We start from the raw sequence: 24080 nt of genomic DNA on the forward strand, positions 1-24080 counted from the left end.
GAAGATTATATAGCACTAAAAGTGAGATACGGAATAAAACATTATACGCTATGAGATATTTTCTTAATTCCCGAACTGTGCGTTGAGAATTGGTATTTGTTGAAACTTGTAAATTTTTTAAAATTCATTTTGTTACAATATAATTTATTGTATTTTGGGTACTATTAAGTTTATTATATGTTATCTTCATGTTTCATTTATCTTTTGAGAGATACAAGTAACATTCAAAGTATTGTAATAAGGGGTCGACACAGTATTTGTATATTATTATTTCTTCACTACATTATATTCTTGGATTCATCCTTTCCACTTTCTATGTGTATGCATGTCATAATAAGCTGCAGGGTGTTACTATCATCGGTAACCGAGCTTTAAGGGGATAGCAAGTATGCTAAATTTGAACTCTGTGTTAAGTTTCTAATTTGCTAGTCCCGTATTCTTTTTGCTTGCTTGTTAATAAAGTTTCTCTTCCTGAAAATTTGGGTTTCTTCTAGTTTTGTTTTTTAATTTGGTTTAGTGCATTGTAGGTAACTTAAAATTTAAGCAGATGCTAGAAAGTACCATCCTTAGGCAATACATTTCTCATTAGGTATCAAATTGTTAAACAAGCTGATGTGATTAAATACAATTGTTTAATTTCCCAATTAAAGAACTGAAATACAAATATATGCAGTGAGGTACAGTACTATATGTATATATTTATAATGAAATCAATAATATATATACAGTCAAAGTAATGATTCGCAACCATCAAATGAAATGATATTATATATATATGTAATAGATTCTGTAGTCAAATACAAGCAGCTGAATCCGTAATGAACAGCAAGAATTTTGATGGCTTAGAGATGTTGAAACTCCAATCCACAATGAATAAGAAATTTGGCAGTCGAGGTAGATTTAATTCAACTTTTCTTTCAGCAAATATGTTGCAGCCACAAACAAGTTGGCAATTTATGCCTATTCCAAAAATTAACATTTTTGATAAATGTGTAGTAAGAAACAAGGAGCAGACGGACTGCAATCCAGCTAATACAAAGCGTAAAAAGCAAATGCGTTACGTTAAGTGTGAAATCTTAATTCAGACCGAGTTAATTTTCGTTCTCGATGCATTTTTACTCGTCTTTGATAGTTAATACTGCTGTAAAATTACTATTGGCTGTTTGTTTTAGTTTCTTTTTCAACATCAAATTATGTAAGAGTCATATGACATGAATTAATCTCCAAATGATGCAGTGCAGAAAGATTACTGTTTTTAGAATAGAGAAGGAAAATTAATTTTACGCTGCTAATTTAATCTTTTGCATATTCCTTATTTTTCTTACATATATATATGTACATATATCATTCGATGGTTGTGAATCATGACTTTGGTTATTATCTTTCTATTCATTTTATTTTCAGAATTATATAAAGGTAGTTTAAAATTTTGTAAAGAGAATTTATACAAATATTTTGTAATATGTTTATAGATATTGACGTGCATTAAGAAGGACGGGCTCGTAGGCTTCTAGATATTTTAAAATTTTTATTTATTCGCACTGAGTTTTAGTTAAAATTACTTTACATGCTATCTCCGCAATTTAGTTCTGTACATTTGATCAGTGCTAATTATGTACTTCTGCTGGTTTATGTTTTTATGGAAATTTGATTTACAGTTCTATTTTTGTGTATTGTTTTTTATAGGGATTCTGTATATGGATACCCGTTCTATGTACGATTCTATGTATGGATACTCCAATATGGTATAATGCTATTGGTTCTGTTTATGGGTTTTGTGCAGCGATTTTTCCAAGAGGAACCTTTATTGGTCTGTGGATTTTTGTGTAGTGGTTTTTACAGGATTTGGCGTATGGGTGCCTGTATAGGTGTACATGCTTTTGTTTACTGGTTTTTACAAGGCATAGACCTACGGAATATCCATTTTTTTAATGGAAATTTGGCCAATGGATATGCATATAAAGTTTTGATTTTTGGCTATGGGTTTTTACTGGGATTTTGTTTATAGTGCCTACAGTTCTACAGAGATTTGGCCTACTCGTAACCGTACAGTCGTACGGGTTTCCGTTTACAGGTTTTTACTGGTATTTCGCCTACAGGTACCTATACAGCCGTGCATGTTTCTTTCTATAGGTTTTTACGGGTATTCGGCCTATGGGTACCCGTACAAACGTACAGGTTTCTTTTTATGGGTTTTTACGGGTATTTGGCCTACGGGTACCCGTGCAATCGTACGGGTTTCTTTCTATGGGTTTTTACGGGGATTTGGCTTACGGGTACCCGTACAACCGTACGGGTTTCTTTCTATGGGTTTTACGGGGATTTGGCCTACGGGTACCCGTACAACCGTACGGGTACGTTTCTTTCTATGGGTTTTTACGGGGATTTGGCCTACGGGTACCCACAGAGCTGTACGGGTACCCGTAGGCCAATTCCCCATAAAAACATTTTATGGGTTTCTACGGGGCATTTTTAGCAGGGCTGGCACACAATTTTTTGAACAGCAGGTGCTTAGTGACAATCTCTTGCAACAAGGATTGTGATATCTGCAGAAAATGGCTGCTCAGCTTCGTAATCGTGAAGAGACGGTTCTCCATCACAAGATCATCATTGATGAGGGACTGTTTGCCACTGCATTCTTCATTATGAGCACTTTGACGACCTTCTGAAAACTGCCTACACCAACGATGCATCATCTGCTTTACTCATGATGTTTGTCTCATAGACCTGACAATAAATTTCAATTGGCGCAATACTTGCATTCAAGAACTTTATCACCGACACAACCTCGCAGGCGGCAGGAGAAGGAATAAGAGCTTCCATTTTGGACCACTGCAACCATGCTACTGGCACGAGGCAGAACATGTCTGGCTGGCATATGATTGATATGTCATAAATCTGTTACGCATGTGCAATTGACACGGCTAATTACGTTTACTTTAACCCTCCAAGTGGCCGAGCCGTATATATGCGTTCAAGCATATATACGCTCGCGTTAGGATTTCTTTCCCCCGGTAATTTCGACGGGAGTGATTGCACTAATAGACTCCCTGCTGGGAAGGGTTTCGCTTTTCTGAAATTTAGCTTGTTATTTTGGGGTTGCTGCATATAACTTTTGAGTCGCCAAAAATCTATGTTTTGTTCGAATTTTTAATACTGCTATCGAATTAGCCAAGACAACAGAAATACTTTCAACACGTACTGAAATGGAATTTATTTCTTCATCTAATATCTAAAATGGAGAATAAAAATAATTGAATTATAACCGCTCTTCAACTAAAATCTGGTTTGACAGTTTGAAGCTAATATATAAATCCAGAGTACTTATTCAAAGTTCCTATTTTTTAATCAGAATCGACTATCCGCAACACAATAAGTTGAACAGAATCATTAAAATAAATTTCAAAATGTTAATGATTTAACGTACCTTAACATTTAATGAAGATTTGTTTTAATAGAAGCATATCGGTATTGTATTGAAAATTTATATATGCAAGAGACGTTTTAATGACAGACGTTTGACAGTAGATAGAAAATGCGGGTTCTGCTGCACGCGGTGTGGGGTGTGGGCGTGGCCAATGACGTCACACAGAGGGCGGGACCAAAGGCAACGTCATCACACTAGGAGACGTGGTCACGAGGGGAGTTGAGGTGTTGGTAGATTGCTGATTGAGTTGTAGACCTCCTGCTTTTCATTTAAAGTTAGTTTTTTTTAATTGGCAACGGGGTCATGGCGTCCTCTAGGGACGAAAAAAGAAAATAATTTATTTAGAAGTTTCTTTTATTAAAAAAATATTCTATGATTCAAAATATAGAATTGAACTCTCAAACAAAATATCTCACCAGCTCAGTAGTTTGAAGATTTTAACCACTAAGCTGACGGGATACATTCAGATTCAGGTAAAAAAGCCTATATAAAAGAAAATGGAATTTGAATCAACTCATCAATTACAATTATGCCTGCCCCAGGAGAAGCCACCGTTGCGGTGTGTTTATACACTGTTTTATGTGTTATTTTATCATCCATCTATATTTTTACAGAATTTCATAAAATTCCTATTGATTTTACGCTACGTCTTAACGACAGTGGGAATTTATAATTATCCATATGAAGAATAATTCAATAGGTTATGAATATGAATTTATCGTATCAGGATCCGGCTCATGTTGCAAGTTTTGGTGGTGTTGAAGCTTTACATCGTGCTGCAGGAGGTAAAGTTTCCAGGAAAGAGATTCAAACATGGTTAGAGGGAGTAGATGCGTACACGCTTCACAAGCCGATTCGCCGAAAATTTCCAACGAATAGAGTAATCGTGTATTCTATAGATCAACAATGGCAAGCTGATTTAGTGGATGTTTCACATTTACGTGATCATAATGATGGTTATCGATATATATTAACCTGTATTGACATATTATCCAAATATGCATGGGCTATTCCTCTGAAACAAAAGAGAGGAGAAGATATTGTGAAAGCGTTTCAAAAAATAATGAGCCAACGTAAACCAAAATTACTTCAAACGGATCAGGGCACCGAATTTAAAAATAAAGTGTTTATAAAATTTTAAAAAAGAAATCAAGTTAAACTTTTCAATACATTCAATACTACTAAAGCATCCGTGGTGGAAAGGTTTAATTGCACTTTGAAAAAAAAATGTGGAAATACTTTACGACTCGAAATACATATAAATATGTAGAAGTCTTGGACAAATTAATAGAAAGTTATAATGCTACTTTTCATTCAAGTATAAAGCGAGCTCCCATAGAAGTCAATTCAGAAAATGAGTGATGTATGGTTTACCTTGTATGAAGATCATCCTTCTAACATTTCTAAATGTATATTCGCTGTAGGAGATGTGGTACGTGTTTCCAAACTAAAGCTTACTTTCGAAAAAGGTTATGAAACCAATTGGACGGAAGAACTATTTGTGGTGACAGAGTGTGTTAAAAGACATCCAGCCGTGTATAGAATTAAGGATTTACTTGGAGATTCAGTAAAAGGAACGTTTTATGCACAAGAGTTGTAGAAAGTGAGACTGAAAGAGGAATATCGCATTGAAAAAATTTTAAAGAAACGTATGCGTAAGAAACAGACAGAATACTTTGTAAAATCTCGCGGTTATCCCGACAAATTCAATCAATGGATTCCAGCTTCTAATTTACTCTCGATATAAAGTGTGAGAAAATACTGTATCCGAATCATTTATGAAAATGAGTTTCTACGTAACACTTCCGAGCGATAGCTCTATGAATTATTTCCCGAAAATAAAATTTCACATTTTATAACACGTTTGCCTGTTCCCATTGAATTAAAAGGTATGTGGGAAGTTGTTTGATTGAATTGCTATATCCGCACACATGGCACAATGTGAATGCAGACAATAACTTAATTGGATTTGTTTTAGAGAAAGATGGTGAAATGTTAGGTCGTAGATTACCTCCAGGATGTTATGAAACAGTACCTGATATTTTAAAAGCTATTTATATTAAAGAACATCAAAACAAAATAATTTTTAATTATAACCCAGTAACAAAACGAGTGAAAATCAAAGTGAAAAATAACGCTAAAGTGATTTTACATGATGGGTTAGCACAAATGTTAGGTTTTGAACCTATGGAAATTACATCTACAGATGATAGTTCCGAAACTGTTGTAGAAAGTCCTTTTGCAGCCGACCCCTGTGCACATTATCGTGTATTAATGATATATACGGATATTGTAGAACCTCAAATCGTAGGAGATGTTTTAGCTCCTCTACTTCGAATTGTAAGAGTAACTGGTAGCGATGGAGAAGTGGTGAGTGCACTATTTGATAGACCTCATTATTTACCTGTGAATCGGAAAATGATAGACACTTTGGAAATCGATATAAGAACGCATATGGGAGCATTTACGCCATTTGAACGAGGAAAGTCATACGTGAAACTTCATTTCCGTCAAAAATGCTTCTTATAATGTATGTACCTTATCAGTGTTGTCAAATCTTTTGAAGATTATTATGTACAACAAACGTATTATTGAATTATTATCAAGGTAATCTTTATCAGAGAGGATACGGATTAGGGGGTCTATTCAGATCCTTCTTTCGCGCTGCCGTACCTCTTATTAAATCAGGAGCCAAAGCAATTGGAAAACAAGTATGGCATAGTGGACTGAATTTGTTAAATGATGTATCACAAGGACAAGATGTAAAAGAGGCTGCTAAGCGTCGACTGAAAGAAGCCGGAAATATATTAACGGATAAAGCTGCTACTAAAGTGAAGAACATGATTGGTTCTGGACGAGTCAATAAAAAGCAGAAACGTAGGAAAAAGCGTACCATTTCTCACCGATCAAAGAAGGTGAAAGCACAGGATATTTTCTCTTAAAAAAAAAGTATGACTTCGTATATTCATTGAGAATCTCCCGTTTGCGTCAAATCTGAATTAGATTTATTTACCATTCCTCCTACGCAAACAGCTATAGAAAAAGGACAGTTTGTGGAATATCACCCTCTCGCAAAGATATGAGATGGAGGACCTATCGAATTTAATATTTCTGGCAGTGGTGAAGACTATATTGATCTAGCTGCTTCTTATATACACGTGAAAGTTAAAGTAGTTAAGGCAGACGGATCCAATCTCACAGGCAAAGAACCGGTTGCCCCTGTAAATTTATTTTTACATTCTCTCTTTTCGCAAGTAGATGTAAGTTTAAATGAAAGAAACATTTCATCTGCGACAAATACCTATCCCTATACAGCCTTCATCGAAACATTATTGAATTATGGGGAAGATGCAAAGAAAAGTTTACTCACCTGCGAAGGATTTTTCCAAGACACTTCACCTAATAAAATAGATGTCTTAGCTCAAGATGCGGATGCTGGACTAAAAGCTCGCGGTGAACTTATAAAAAACAGTCAAAGTGTGGATTTGATAGGACAATTACATTGTGACATTTTTCAACAAAATCGACTCATGTTAAATTTAGTTGATGTGAAAATTAAAATGGTGCGTAGTAAATCTGCTTTCTGTCTAGTTTCTACTGAGAAAGATGCCGATTATAAAGTGATCTTGGATCATGCTTCTTTGTTTATCCGAAAAGTAAAAGTAAACCCTGGAGTCTCTCTCGGACATGTAAAAGCGTTGGAAAAAAGTTCTGCTAAATACCCTATAGATCGAGTATTATGCAAAACATATTCAGTATCTAAGGGAAGTTGGTCTTTTATGCAAGATAATGTATTTTTAGGATTGATGCCCAAGCGAGTCATTATTACTTGTGTAGAAAATGCTGCAATGAATGGACAATATTCGATGAATCCCTTTCTGTTTGCCCATCATCATGTCAACTTTATATCGATTTATGTAGATGGACAACCCGTTCCATGTAAACCAATGGACCTTGATTTCGAATCTAATCATTATGTGCGTGCTTACCACAGTTTATTTTCTGGATTTAATCGCGACAAAGGCATCTATTTATCTCGAGAAGAATTTGTGAAAGGATATGTGTTATATGCTTTCGATTTAACTCCAGATATGTGTGATGGATCTCATTTTAACTTACAGCATCAAGGCAATTTGCGAGTAGAAATTAAATTTGCTAAAGCTCTCTCTGTGACTCTCTCGGTGCTAGTCTATGCAGAATTTCAAAACGTGATTGAAATAACAAAATCTCGTCATGTACTATGCGATTTTGCTAATTAAGCAATGGACAGCCTTGAAATAAACAGAGCACTCTCTCAGAATGCAAAGACACGAAAAGCATTTCTGGGAGTTTTTGCAAGTGATCGACTCCCTATCGAGATCAAGAAATATCCAAGTTGCTTTATAGCTAATGTAGATCGTGCATCTGAATCCGGTAGTCACTGGTTAGCCTTTTACATTTCATCCCCACAGCATTTAGAATTTTTCGATTCCTATGGACATGACCCATCCTATTTTCCTGGACCGATAACCAAGTATGCAGAACGATTTCCACAGATGGACTTTAATTCGATGACTCTCCAAACTAATGTAACAGCAGTATGTGGTCAATATTGCATATACTATTTACATTGTAAATGTCGTGGACAATCTCTCAATGATATATTGTTATCTTTCATACCTCAAGATATATCTAATGATATTAAAGTATATAATTTTGTAATCAAGAAATTTCATGTAAGATCTTCTTTCTATCAATAAATACATTTAAACTTTATACATTATGTGTCTTGTCTCATTTAATATGGAATTTCCAAAGCTACAACATCCTTTTACAATGGTGATTTCGGGACCCACTGGATGTGGGAAAACCTATTTTGTACGAGAACTGTTAAAATATAAAGAGGAAATGTTTTCAACGATTCCCGATAAAGTAGTATGCTGTTATGGAATTTACCAACCTCTGTATAATGATATACCGAATGTTACTTTTGTCGAAGGTTTACCAATTAAATATCAAGAATATTTAGGTTCCAACACATTATTCACCATAGACGATTTGATGAGCGAATGTGGGAATGATAAACGTCTGACTAACTTATTTACAAAAGCAAGTCATCATTTAAATTTAAGCGTTATTTTTATCACACAAAACTTTTTTCACAAGGGAAAAGAAATGCGTGAAGTGACTTTAAATGCACACTATTTGATTTTGTGTAAAAACAGAAGAGATGTCTGTCAAATCGTACATTTAGGAAAATAGCTCTTTCCGCGTCATTTAAAGTTTTTTCAAGAAGTATATGAAGATGCAACCAAGAAACCTTTTTCTTATTTATTCATTGATCTGCGCAGTGAAACTCCGGAAGAATTACGTTTACGCACCCAAATTTTACCTAACCAAGTACAGTATGTTTATCAAATGAAACATTACTAAAAAATAATAAAAACAACAGCTTTATAAAATGCATCATCATTTTATAAAATGACGCTGGTCAAGAAACAGCTAAGACAGTTACAGCTGTTAAACATTTGTCCGTTAAACTTACGGAAACAGCTATTAAAGAAAATTAATATCAATTGTATAAAAGCTATATGCGAATGTAGTTTAAACATACTCAAAGGAAACGTTCCATTGTCAGAGCAACAAAAGAAGTCTCTCTGTAAGCATAAAACAACTTTACGAAAATTAGGAAATCGTAAGATTTCTCTTGTGAAGAAACGAAAATTAATTTTACAAAAAGGAGGTTTTCTAAACGTTTTGATTCCTGCTGCTCTCAGTGTTCTTACAGGACTAATCAATGGAGTTCACTAAGAAATATGTGTTAGTTCCAGAAGAGATGATGACAAAGCATACCATTTCTGATAAACAGTTAAGTGAATTGGATAAAGCCATGATGCATATTTTAAACAGTTCAGATGACGATCGTGAGAAATTAGTGCGTTATTGTGAACTTTTACAAAAGAAATTGAACTTCTTCTTCTAAGGAATACAATTCACCCTTTAAACCTCCTAAAGACGACTCACAAAATTCTTTAGACGATTCAGCTGAGATGAAGAAAGTGAAAGAGGAAGAAGAAGCCCCCTCATCTGTGACAGACGGCGACAAACAGATGACTGTAACTGATTATTCTACTGTTATCTTAGACAGTGTACCTTTACGAATGAGAAGAAAAGCACAAAATGCATTAGCTATTTTAAAGCGACATCCTGATATTCTTAAGTGGAATGATAAAGGCGAGGTACTTTATCATAAGGAAAAAATTAAGCATTCAAATATATTCAATATCCTTTTTACTTATTCAATATCCTTTTTACAACCAAAAAGAAAAAGATTAATATTCCTGCTAAAAGCGAATTTTTAAAAGCCTTGACTGAAATCAACATGCCAATGGGCTATATCAAAAATGAAAATTTACAGAATCATGATGTTAATATGAAAAAAAAAAATATTGCATGTTAAATCTGTAAAACTTATACGTTCTCCACGAAAATGGGAACCTTATTAAATGAATAAAATTATTATTTTTACATATAGACTCTTTCTTCTCTCTACAATCAATATTTGTTTTACATCGTTTTTAAATGTTATGAAAAACATTCATTTCACCAAGAAGCTTTTACCTTTCAATACATTTATTTTCAAAGAATAAATTTCTGTATTATACATAAAATATACTTGGAATTTTCTTTCATTAGTTAATATCAAATTAACATCAATATCCATTTACTAACATTTGATATACACGTTTGCTTTAAAATTAAAACTAAAATTTCAATTTATTTCTATTAAAAACATAAGGAAAAAAAAATAATCATAACATCAACCAAATACAGAAATTTAAATAGAATAGCTGTACTTATATTAATGCATTTTTATAATCTTCATAACATTTCGATTCAAAAAAACCTATCACAAAATAAATGAACAATTTTTTTCTGCCTTAAAGAATCTCTTATATTTTTAAAATTAATACATAAAAATATATCTTCACCAATATAATTCATCAACACTTATCATAATACATTCTTGTCTTGTCTTGTTTGGGAAGGACAGTCTATAAGGCGTCATTATATTATTGCGTTATCATGGTAAGATAGGTTAATGGAAAACTCTGATAATCACTGAAAAACTATTTGAAAGAGTTGTTATTCTTAAGTTTGACATTACTTATACATACACTTGTGAAGAAACGAAAATTAATTTTACAAAAAGGAGGTTTTCTAAACGTTTTGATTCCTGCTGCTCTCAGTGTTCTTACAGGACTAATCAATGGAGTTCACTAAGAAATATGTGTTAGTTCCAGAAGAGATGATGACAAAGCATACCATCTCTGATAAACAGTTAAATGAATTGGATAAAGCTATGATGCGTATTTTAAACAGTTCAGTTGACGATCGTGAGAAATTAGTGCGTTATTATGAACTTTTACAAACAAAATTCTTTAGACGATTCAGCTAAGATCAAGAAAGTGAAAGAGGAAGAAGCCTCTTCATCTGTGACAGACGGCGACAAACAGATGACTGTAACTGATTATTCTACTGTTATCTTAGACAGTGTACCTTTACGAATGAGAAGAAAAGCACAAAATGCATTAGTTATTTTAAAGCGACATCCTGATATTCTTAAGTGGAATGATAAAGGCGAGGTACTTTATCATAAGGAAAAAATTAAGCATTCAAATATTATAGACTTATTCAATATCCTTTTTACAACCAAAAAGAAAAAGATTAATATTCCTGCTAAAAGCGAATTTTTAAAAGCCTTGACTGAAATCAACATGCCAATGGGCTATATCAAAAATGAAAATTTACAGAATCATGATGTTAATATGAAAAAAAAAATATTACATGTTAAATCTGTAAAACATATACGTTCTCCACGAAAATGGGAACCTTATTAAATGAATAAAATTATTATTTTTACATATAGACTCTTTCTTCTCTCTACAATCAATATTTGTTTTACATCGTTTTTAAATGTTATGAAAAACATTCATTTCACCAAGAAGCTTTTACCTTTCAATACATTTATTTTCAAAGAATAAATTTCTGTATTATACATAAAATATACTTGGAATTTTCTTTCATTAGTTAATATCAAATTAACATCAATATCCATTTACTAACATTTGATATACACGTTTGCTTTAAAATTAAAACTAAAATTTCAATTTATTTCTATTAAAAACATAAGGAAAAAAAAATAATCATAACATCAACCAAATACAGAAATTTAAATAGAATAGCTGTACTTATATTAATGCATTTTTATAATCTTCATAACATTTCGATTCAAAAAAACCTATCACAAAATAAATGAACAATTTTTTTCTGCCTTAAAGAATCTCTTATATTTTTAAAATTAATACATAAAAATATATCTTCACCAATATAATTCATCAACACTTATCATAATACATTCTTGTCTTGTCTTGTTTGGGAAGGACAGTCTATAAGGCGTCATTATATTATTGCGTTATCATGGTAAGATAGGTTAATGGAAAACTCTGATAATCACTGAAAAACTATTTGAAAGAGTTGTTATTCTTAAGTTTGACATTACTTATACATACACTTGTGAAGAAACGAAAATTAATTTTACAAAAAGGAGGTTTTCTAAACGTTTTGATTCCTGCTGCTCTCAGTGTTCTTACAGGACTAATCAATGGAGTTCACTAAGAAATATGTGTTAGTTCCAGAAGAGATGATGACAAAGCATACCATCTCTGATAAACAGTTAAATGAATTGGATAAAGCTATGATGCGTATTTTAAACAGTTCAGTTGACGATCGTGAGAAATTAGTGCGTTATTATGAACTTTTACAAACAAAATTCTTTAGACGATTCAGCTAAGATCAAGAAAGTGAAAGAGGAAGAAGCCTCTTCATCTGTGACAGACGGCGACAAACAGATGACTGTAACTGATTATTCTACTGTTATCTTAGACAGTGTACCTTTACGAATGAGAAGAAAAGCACAAAATGCATTAGCTATTTTAAAGCGACATCCTGATATTCTTAAGTGGAATGATAAAGGCGAGGTACTTTATCATAAGGAAAAAATTAAGCATTCAAATATTATAGACTTATTCAATATCCTTTTTACAACCAAAAAGAAAAAGATTAATATTCCTGCTAAAAGCGAATTTTTAAAAGCCTTGACTGAAATCAACATGCCAATGGGCTATATCAAAAATGAAAATTTACAGAATCATGATGTTAATATGAAAAAAAAAATATTGCATGTTAAATCTGTAAAACATATACGTTCTCCACGAAAATGGGAACCTTATTAAATGAATAAAATTATTATTTTTACATATAGACTCTTTCTTCTCTCTACAATCAATATTTGTTTTACATCGTTTTTAAATGTTATGAAAAACATTCATTTCACCAAGAAGCTTTTACCTTTCAATACATTTATTTTCGAAGAATAAATTTCTGTATTATACATAAAATATACTTGGAATTTTCTTTCATTAGTTAATATCAAATTAACAGCAATATCCATTTACTGACATTTGATATACACGTTTGCTTTAAAATTAAAACTAAAATTTCAATTTATTTCTATTAAAAACATAAGGAAAAAAAATAATCATAACATCAACCAAACACAGAAATTTAAATAGAATAGCTGTACTTATATTAATGCATTTTTATAATCTTCATAACATTTCGATTCAAAAAAACCTATCACAAAATAAATGAACAATTTTTTCCTGCCTTAAAGAATCTCTTATATTTTTAAAATTAATACATAAAAATATATCTTCACCAATATAATTCATCAACACTTATCGTAATACATTCTTGTCTTGTCTTGTTTGGGAAGGACAGTCTGTCCGGCGTCATATGTATATTACGTTATCATGGTAAGATAGGTTAATGGAAAACTCTGATAATCACTGAAAACTTATTTGAAAGAGTTGTTATTCTTAAGTTTGACATTACATATATGCATAAGGGTAATCTTAAAAGCATCATCTACTTATCATGATAGAGTAATGGAAAATTTCTAAAACTCTGATAATCATATGCAAAAGAATGTATTATCTTAAGGTTGTTGTTGCTATTCCAAGTTTGACAGTACATACAGAAGTGAAGGAAGATCCTTGATAAGCGTTGTAGACTTCACGTTATCATGATAAGGGTTAATGGAAGTTGAAATCGTATTCGAAAGAAAGGGTTATCCTGGTTCAGATTACACAAATCTGGAATGTTGGAGAATATTCTTTAATCCCTATAAAACGCTGTGTCAGAAATGGAAGAAGTCAGTTCGCTCGACAATCTCCGAAAGAGCAAGTCTTCCTGATTAATATTTTCTAAATTGAAAATGTCAACTTTTGAAAATGATGTTGCTGGAGATCTGATAATCAGTATGGTTCCGGAACATGTAAGTTTTTTTTTTTTTTTTTTAATAAAATATTTTATTTTGCAAAAATTATTTTAGGGTAGATCATTCTTTCAGGACCTCTTATGTGAGGGAAAAGTTTTAAAATGGATTATTACAGATTAAGTTTTTCATTTTGTTAGGTATGTTTTACATGATTTACGGTGTGAATTTTTAGTATCAGTGTATATTTTGAAGTTTTAGTACCTCATTCGAAAGTTTAAACTTATAACGTGAACTTAGTTAACGCTGATAAATGTTTCTTGAAGAGGTATTGATATTTAATTACATGTGTATAGTTGTGATTTTTTATATTATATTTTCAGTTTTATGTATTGCATATAATTTGTAAAGTTGTTGTGTTTTAAGAAAGGTAGCGGTACGGTATCAGAAAATGTAGTATGTTAACAATAATCCTTCTCCGTTACACGCTTAAGACATGAATGAATCTTAAATTCTGAAATAACTATGTTTCTCAGTACTTGAAATGCAACGTAAATCCATGTATACATTAAATGTTAGAAAAGAAAAATATCGGTAGTTAGTTAAATATTTTAGATACACACTTTCTATTGAAAATATATTCTTGTTTTGGGATAGAAGAATTCTATTTGTTATCTTTTAAGTAACGATACAATTGTCAATGTTGCTTTGTAACTTTAACCAGCTTTGCACACGTGACCCTTTTGTGAAGAGTTTCTACCTGATCATTATCAGCGATCGTTTCCGTATTTGTAAAGATTCTCACTTAACTGCTCGCTTTCAGGGTATTATTCACTTCATGTTTTTCCGTATCTTTGAGTTAAATGCGAAAGGATTTAAATCTTGAGGAAACTATGTTTAGTTATATCTGTTATGTTTAAGCGCGTTATGTGAAATAGTTGGGGTAGATGAGAAATTTTTATTACACTTTGCGTGACGCATATTTATATAATATGTAACATACACCTTGGAAAGATGTATACTTATAGGGTTCCCCTTTAATTTTCCTAGGTCTGTACCATCTGTTCTAAATTCTTTTCCCGCAAGGAGAGTTTAACCAGACATATGAAAACTCATACCGGAGAAAAATGTTTTACTTGCGATGTTTGTTAGAAAGCATTTGCAAGAAATGGACATTTGAAACGTCATGCTTTGACCCATATCAAGCCTTCTAAAGAACACTCTTGTAATATTTGCGACCAAGTGTTCACTCAAAAGAGTGAATTGCTACAACATGTGCGCACGGCTCACTGCACTAAAAGGAAGGTCGATGCGCTCTATCGTCCCGTGAAAAAAATGAGGAAAGAAGGTGCTTTAAACGTATTTAGTGTACATACGTTTACACCCTCTGAGGAAAATGCGTCCGACTTTTTGTTATGTTTTGAAGAGATGCGCCCCCAAATTACATCAAAATTACAAGAAGAATTAGCCGACAAATCCGATATTAAATGGTATGTCGTGGCAAAAGTTCATTTAACACGCACAACACGGGATGGAGAATTAGATGCTATTGCTTCCCATTTCCGATCTAAATGTGCTATTGAATTAATGGAGGAAACTATGGAAGGTCATGTGGAAGAGGGATTTCAAAAAATTCTGAAATCCTTCGAAGCATTTACTCAGCGGGGATCGGGATGGATTCTCGATAAAATAAATCAATTAGATTTATGTGTGGCAAAATATCATCCGCTCGCCCCCAGTAGTTACATCCCCCTTCCCAAAAAGCTGGCTGATAAGAAAACCATTTTAAATATCCAGAACATGGACTTAAAATGCTTCGTATGCTGCCTACTAGCACATAAAATGAAGATTGACCGGAAAAATAACCCTGAACGAGTTAGTCATTACATACCCTATGAAGCAGATATTAAATTAGGCGAGATTCAGTGCCCTGTTCCAGTCACGAAAATATCAGTCATTGAAAGACTGAATAATATCCGTATTAACGTCTTCGGATATGAAGATGATGAAGTGTTCCCCCTCTATGTATCCCCTCAAGAAAATGAGGACTGTATTAATTTGTTCTACATTTCTAATGAAGGAGGCAGTCATTATTGCCTCATTAGAAATTTTTCGCGGTTAATGGGAGATTTAACACGTCATAAGGCATACACCTTTTACTGCTATCGCTGTCTCCACAGATTTTCAGAGGAGCGAAATTTAAAAAATCATATAACGTTCTGCAAAGAACACTCACCGCAGCATATTAAAATGCCTTCAGAGGAAGATAAATTTCTTTTATTTAGAAATCAACATTTCCAACATCCAATTCCATATATCATATATGCTGACTTTGAGGCTATCGTCAAAAAAGTGCATACATCGGAACCGAGTCATGCTACCTCATACACACAACCCATTATGAAGCATGAAGCTTGCGGGTACGCTTGCATCATAGGACCTGCTCACGTGTATCTAGGATCAGATGCCGTAGATAATTTTCTGCAAAATATCATCCGTGAAAAAGATGAACTTGCGGAAACATTAACTCACATCGTTCCATTAATTATGACACCACAACAAGAGCAGGACATTTAACGGCTACGATTTGCAATCTGTGTAAGAAGCCTCTTTATAAGGATCGCGTTCGCGATCACGATCATTTGACGGGACATTACAGAGGAGCATTACACAGTTTATGCAATCTGAAATATCGCTTGCAGAAAAAGATACCGGTGGTCTTCCATAATTTGAGGCATTATGACGCTCACCATATAATGCAGGGACTGGGAAAGATCGAAGACCATCAAATTGAAGTCATCGCTACGAATATGGAAAAATATATCACTTTTGCTCTTAGCAAGAAACACAATAAGATCAAAATTTCTTTACAATTCATCGACAGTTTCCAGTTTTCGAATACATCTCTTGAAAAACTGGTACAAAATCTGCCTGCAGAAAAATTCAGCATTTTAAAGGAAAATGTAAGAGAAGGGGATCTTTCTCTTCTCTTGAAAAAGGGCATTTACCCTTACGATTACATCCAGTCCTTTGAGATGTTTGAAGAGACGGTGTTACCATCTCCTGCCGCCTTTCACAATAGTTTAACGGACGAGGAGATTTCAGCGTCAGATTACGAACATGCACAGGCAGTATGGAACAGCTTCAACATCCGTACAATGGGGGAATATCACAACTTGTACGTGAAATCAGACGTTTTACAATTGGCAGACGTATTCGAAAATTTTAGGAAATTGTATTTGCAATTTTATGAAATCGATTGTGCTCATGTAATGACATCACCCGGTCTGTCCTGGCAAGCATGTTTAAAAATGATTGAGCAGCCTCTAGAACTTTTAACCGATGTAGATATGCATCTCTTCATTGAACAGGGGATACGAGGGGGAATTTCAGTGATTACAAAGCGGTGGGCGCAGGCAAATAATCATTATATGCCAAATTACGATTCAACAAACCCAGAGAGCTATATCATGTATCTAGATGCAAATAACCTGTATGGATGGGCGATGTCGCAAGCATTACCCTATGGCGAATTTGAATGGATTTCTGCGGAAGCTGTGACCCCTGAATGGATTCTTTCCATTAGTGAAAATTCAACAGAAGGTTATATTTTAGAAGTTGATTTGGAGTATCCTCCTGAACTACATGACGCTCATAATGATTATCCTCTCGCACCTGAAAAGTTAAAAATTAATTTAGAAGATCTTTCTCCTTTCTCTCAGAACATCCTCCCCTATCAAAATTTCAATAGCCAAATTAAATTAATCCCCAATTTGAAGCATAAACAAAATTATATTGTGTATTATAAGAACTTACAATTTTATTTAAAGGAAGGTTTGAGATTGACTGCCGTACATAGGATTTTGAAATTTAATCAGAAGGCCTGGCTAAAACCATATATTGATTTTAATACAGAACAACGCAGGAACTCAAAATCTGCTTTTGAGAAAGATTTCTTTAAACTACTGAATAATTCCATCTATGGTAAAACTATGGAAAATATAAGAAACCATGTTAACGTGCAACTTGTGAATGAACGGAAAAAGGCAGAAAAATTGGTAGCATGTCCCACTTTTAAACGATTCGAAATTTTCAGTGAGAATCTTGTTGCAGTGGAGAGATTGAAAAACACCCTCACTTTGAATCGACCAATCTATGTAGGTTTTGTGATTTTGGAATTAAGTAAAATTCTGATGTACAACTTCCATTACAATATTATAAAGAAGGAGTACGGAGAAAATGCGTCATTGTTATTCACTGACACAGATTCTCTCACGTATGAAATTCGTACGAAGGATGTATATGAGGATATGAAACATTGCAGCGACATTTACGATACATCAGACTATCCCCGTAATCATCCTCTTTACAGTCAGAAAAACATGAAAAAAATTGGATGTATGAAAGATGAATTTTCATCTAAATTGGTTTATGAATTTGTGGGTCTGAGAGCAAAAATGTATTCCTTTTTATCGGAGACGGGGGAGAAGAAGACGGCAAAGGGCGTTTCACGTCACGTCATGCGAAGTAAAATCCTGCATGAGAATTACAAGCACTGCCTTCAAAACCTGCAGTCTAGACGTGAGATTCAATATAGAATTGCAAGTGAAGAACATCATCTTTTCACTCTTCGCCAGAATAAATAAAGTCTCTCCCCATTCGACGATAAAAGGTATATTTTGGAGGATGGCATCCATACACTAGCGTACGGTCATTATAAAATAGAGGCTGATAAAGAAAAAGTAAATTAATATTTTTTTGAATGTCATCATTGGTCAATGACTTCACAGTGGAGTTGTGGGAAGGGGCTGGCACCTGGGAATTCAAAAAAACCCCATGACTGTGAAACTGTGAAGAGAGACCCTCAGGTGTCAGAAAGCTGAGGCTTTCGATAAAAGCCCATGTGTATGTGTGTGTGTGTGAAATTTTAATGAGTATTATGTTATTCTTTGCAATATTTTTAACAGTTATTTCTTTGCAGAAAAGCAGATATTTTGTTTCAGGGTTCGATCCTATATTTTGAATCATAGAACATTTTTTTAATAAAAGAAACTTCTAAATAAATTATTTTCTTTTTTCGTCCCTAGAGGACGCCATGACCCCGTTGCCAATTTAAAAAAAAACTAACTTTAAATGAAAAGCAGGAGGTCTACAACTCAATCAGCAATCTACCAACACCTCAACTCCACTCGTGACCACGTCTCCTAGTGTGATGACGTTGCCTTTGGTCCCGCCCTCTGTGTGACGTCATTGGCCACGCCCACACCCCACACCACGTGCAGCAGAACCCGCATTTTCTATCTACTTTTGACAGCATAAGACTGATATTAACGTTATAAACATAGAAACATCTTTATTTTCGGAAATACTAGAATAATAAACATGTTGCAAGAATTTTAAATAATCGTAAGCTTTAAACTGATACTCGTTGAAACCAGGGCTGACGTCACAGGAGGAGCGGCAGCAATTCGCGGCAGAATTAAAAGGCGGGAAAATTTTTAGAATTTAGAAAAACACTGAGCAGCAAAATTTAGGGATGGCAAAAATTTTGGAATTTAGGTAATATACAAGGCAGAGGCATTTAGAAGCTGAAAATGTTTTTTAATTTAGTAATGCACCGGAAAGCAAAATTTAAAACCTTCAAAAGTTACGCCGATCGGCAAAATGCCTAGCGCCGGCCATGGTTGCAACGCCTCGACGTATGCTATCATATGTTAGAGGTTCTGAACTTTATTAAGTAATCACAGTAATGAGCAAAGTGATTTTTATTAAATATAAAAGTAAACGAGTAATAAAATAAATATTATCATTCTTTTCTATACAACTTTCCCTTAACTTCATTTATTAATAAAATTATTGTTATTATTATACCAATACCAGCTACTTATAGATCTTTCACTACATATTTTACAGGCGATAGCTGAATTCATCTCCCGCAGTAATCTATAGTATAATAAACATATATTTAAATAGCTTATTGTTTCGTATATGTTTGAGAAAATGGACTAATTTTCATAACAGCAATCTTACAAAAAATAAGCAATTTAAATCCGAATAAAAAAATTTTATTATTCTAGAGGGCATTAGCCCAGAAGGCCTATTAATTTCGTTTTGGCATTTTGCGTCGATTCACTTTCTGCGTTGATTCACTTTTCAAACTGTTGCCATCGAATATTACAGCCCTGTATTATATTTAAAGAAATTAAATAATGAAGAATCTTCATAAATGTATGTATGTTTCTCGTATTGTGATAAAACAACGGTACTTAGAGCCATCAGATTTTGAATAACGTCTTCCACCAAATATGGGCATCTGGAAGCCCTAATTTGGAATTTGTTTTATTATCGATTTCATATTTTGGAACACTGTAAGGAATTCTTGATAAACAAACTCAACGATTTCAAAGTGAGCAATGATAATATTGTACGGGGGGGGGGAATTATCTAATACGCTCATTTTAAAATTATTTTGCGATATTGCCGTTGAATTGAATTCTATGGTTTAAGTGCGAAGAACATGATATTTAATAAATGAAAGTAACACACAAAACCTTAAAATTAAGCGTAATGTAAATGTAATGTTTTCATATTTTATCTATTTTTTCTACTCATTAAAACTGCAGTTGTGACATGAATACCAGCAATTTTTCCTACAAAGTCTCTCTATAAAGATGTCTACCTCAAGGTAAATAGCTTTTCCGTGCATTTCCATATAACTTTATCAAATCTGTCTATAAACACAGACGTCTAGTGATTATCTAATCAGTATAAAAACGTAGTCGTTTAATACTTATGCGTAAAAAAAATGTTATATATATTTTATTACAGTGTATTGTAAAAAGTATTGCTTAGACACTGTCATAAAGCAGTGAATGAGAAGAAGAAGAAAAAAAAAAAAAAAAAAAAAAGAGCTTGTCACTTTCTGTACAGCTGTTAACAGGATCATTATTTTGTTTTCAAACAGAGAACGAAATTTTCAGAATAAAGAATTTTCAGAGGATGAAATATGTCGAAAGAAATTAATGGTGTTACCGCAATTTAGGTTTGCGAATTTTAAAAAATTCCATACAATATGCACAAATCTATAACAATCACATGAATGATTTTTAATACCTAATTTAGAAGACAGACCTGATATTTGATCAATATGCTTTCAGTTTTATCTTCTTCTCGGTATTAATAGATTGAATACGTAATTCAATTAAACTTTTCCTTGAAAGCATCAATTTCATTTGTAAATGTTTTGCAATACTAAATACTAATATTATTAAAATTCTCAGCCTTAGTAAAAGGCCAACCACTGGCAGAGTGAATAAGACAACTGTAATTGTGTTAAGTAGAGCTGGAGCAAACCGCATGTATTCGTTACCGAGTAACGGGTACATCGGTTGACTCGAAGTACCGATTCGGTACTCACAAATTCATTTCGTTACTCGCATTTGTTCGTTACTCGCATCTGTCGTACGATGCGGTTTATTCGAGTACGAATGATGCGGTTGATATTCGAATACGAATGATGCGGTTTCTATGCGAATACGAATGATATACAGGGGTTGGACAAAAATATGGAAACACCTTTAAAAAAACATGTTTCTTTGCTTAATATGGTGTAGGAAACCCGTTGGCATCCAAAACAGCTTGCAGTCTTCTCGGAATGGATAAACACAGTTCCTGTATGTTTGCCAAGGGAATATTATACCATTCTTCCTGCAAAACGGTGGCAAGTTCAGATAACGATGTTGGCGGTGAATAACGAGAACGCACTTTCCGTTCCAATGTAGACCACAAAGGTTCGATAATATTCAGGTCTGGTGGCTATGGTGGCCAGGGGAGATGGGACAACTCATCCTCGTGCTCAGAAAACCAGTCCTGGACAATGTGAGCTGTGTGAACAGGGGCTTTGTCGTCTTGGAAGACACCATCACCATCGGGGAACAAAGTTTGTACCATGGGATGAACTTGATCGGCCAAGATGTTCACATGAGTCTTGGCAGTCATGTGCCCTGACACAGTTATCATGGGGCTAGCAGAGGACCACGATATGGCTGCCCAAACCATAACAGAACCCCCGCCATGTTTCACTCTTGGCAACAAGTAATCTGTATTATAGGCTTGAGATGGCGTTCTCCAGACGTAAACTCGGCCAGAAGTGGGAAACAATGTGAAAGAAAACTCGTCAGACCATATTACTCGCTTCCACTGCTCTATAGTCCAGGCTTTATGACTTAAACACCACCTTTTCCTGTTACGGGCATTAGCATCACTGATGAGTGGCTTCTCAATTGCAGCACGGCCAGCAATTCCCTGTTTATGAAGCTCCCTTCTAATTGTTTTGGTACTCACAGGATTCGGTAACACAACATTCATTTCAGCAGTAACTTTTGCAGCTGTGGTCTTCTTATTTTTCGTCACAATTGCCCTTAATGATCGTCTGTCACGATCACTCAGGACACACTTTCGTCCGCGCTGTGATTTAGCAGATGATGTTTTTCCGCTTTTCAAATATGCGGAATAAATCTTCGATACAGTACCTCTTGAAACACTAAAACCTCAGCTACCTTGCTTACGGAAGCACCTACCATACGTGCTCCAACAATTTGCCCACGTTCGAAGTCTGTTAACTCTGACATAATGCAATGACAACCTCACATAACAGTACTCGGACAACAACTGAACTGTTTAGCACATTTATGAAGTTGTATAGGTGGCGTCAGTAGTCAAAAACGCCAGCGCCACCTACATATTTCATTAAAATCAATCTTTCTTTTCAAACATGCATTTCACAAGGTGTTTCCATATTTTTGTCCATCCACTGTATTTCCTAACAATACCCGTGTGCCACATTTTTCATTGATGATTTCGAATTTTTTTGGTTAACTCATCGGGCATGATTAAAAGTATAATGCATTTGTTTTTGATAAACGTATTAGAATTATAGTGTAGAAGAAAGGTTTTCGGCGGGGTCGGTATTGACCCCCTGGTTGTCGATAAAATTTTAAAGGAGGTAAATAATGATCAAGGAATACAATGAAAGTCGATAGCCGAATTTGCATGGGCAGTTAATCGGCACAATAAAGATCCCATTAATTACGAAACTTTATTTGATAAAAGTGATATTTAATTAGCTATTCATATAATGCTATATCACAGGAAGACAAAACTTATTCAAAATACATGCGTATAAGTTGAATTTTGGAGTATAATTATAATAACTTTAAGTCTTGGAATAAAAGTCATTCGAAAGAAGTATCACAAAATAAAAGCTTTTATCTAGCCCAGCACCATTGATTTTTCCATCTTCTTACTTAACTGAAGAAAGCTTTAGTCAACTTATTACGGGAAACAAGGAATAATACGGCATAAGCAATTTTATGCTACATATTTAAAAATGTGCATGTGCATCAATATATGAAGCGCAGTGATTAAAATCGAACTTTTAAAAAATTAAATTCTGTAATTTTTTTCCTGAAAACCTTTTATATTTGTAAACTTAATAATTATACAAAACATAATAAAACATAAATCTAAATTTTTGTTTGTGTTCTTAGTTATAAATATTATCTTTAAGTGCCATATATGCAATTATTATTATTGTTATGTTGCAGACTGTATATTATAAAGAAAAATGTAAGTGGGTAGATGAAGAAACCTTTAACAGGGATCGATCTAAGAACGGATTTGGGAATGCCTGGTGTAGAACATCGATTTTTGCAAAATCAAGCCCATACCAAAAATTTATGAGGGGAAGTTATTATTCTCTCCTGTATTTACGAGAGAAATTCTTATTTTCTGCATAAAACTGATTTCGTTAATATGTAGTTTTGACTTGCTGTTGATGATGTATGTAATCTTACAAATACAAACTTTATGTCGCTATAATTAGCATTTTATATATGCTTGCTATTATTGAACTGAGTACGGCAAAGCAAGTGGAGGTTATCCATCTATGGAAGGGATGGCTTTATGGAAGACTTTCTGAGCGAAACTGGCTTGTATTTGAATTTCATATAAGGGAAAATAATAAAAGTATTTATGCAGTCAGCCCGTTCGCTGATATTATAAACAATATCGAACCAGCACCGTTGACCACACTTATACATTCTACCCACTAATGAACTATATAAACCATCTGCATATTTAACACCTGCTCCCTTAAATAATTTTAAACAGAGGATTTAAATTACTAGATGACTAATAGCGTAAAATTCATTGTACTTAACGCAGCGAAGTTGGCTTTCTCTCTATATTATAAAAAATAATAATAATAAAATAAAATAAATTAATATTTTTGACAAGTTTAACTGAGCTTCTTCCCCTCTCTTGTGCAATATTTGT

General features: G+C 33.7%; 2 protein-coding genes across 2 annotated transcripts in view; both read left to right on the forward strand.

The window, feature by feature from the left end:
• LOC146993806 (uncharacterized) overlaps positions 1 to 6369 on the forward strand; it is a 31436-nt gene extending 25067 nt beyond the window's left edge. The window contains exons 3-5 of the mRNA XM_085826246.1: positions 4128 to 4500; positions 5529 to 5797; positions 6049 to 6369. Of these exons, the coding sequence (XP_085682372.1) occupies positions 4128 to 4500; positions 5529 to 5797; positions 6049 to 6369 (963 nt within the window). The remainder of the gene's footprint in view (positions 1 to 4127; positions 4501 to 5528; positions 5798 to 6048) is intronic.
• Positions 6370 to 6987: 618 nt separating this feature from the next.
• Positions 6988 to 7686, forward strand: LOC146993807 (uncharacterized protein F54H12.2-like). Its single transcript, XM_085826247.1, has one exon. It carries the CDS (start codon positions 6988 to 6990, stop codon positions 7684 to 7686), a length of 699 nt encoding a protein of 232 aa, XP_085682373.1.
• The last annotated feature ends 16394 nt before the right edge of the window (positions 7687 to 24080 follow it).

Source organism: Stegodyphus dumicola, chromosome 11 (assembly GCF_044657685.1).
Source record: "Stegodyphus dumicola isolate Sdum_Otavi_A_Nest chromosome 11, ASM4465768v1".
Taxonomy (NCBI): Eukaryota; Metazoa; Arthropoda; class Arachnida; order Araneae; family Eresidae; genus Stegodyphus; species Stegodyphus dumicola.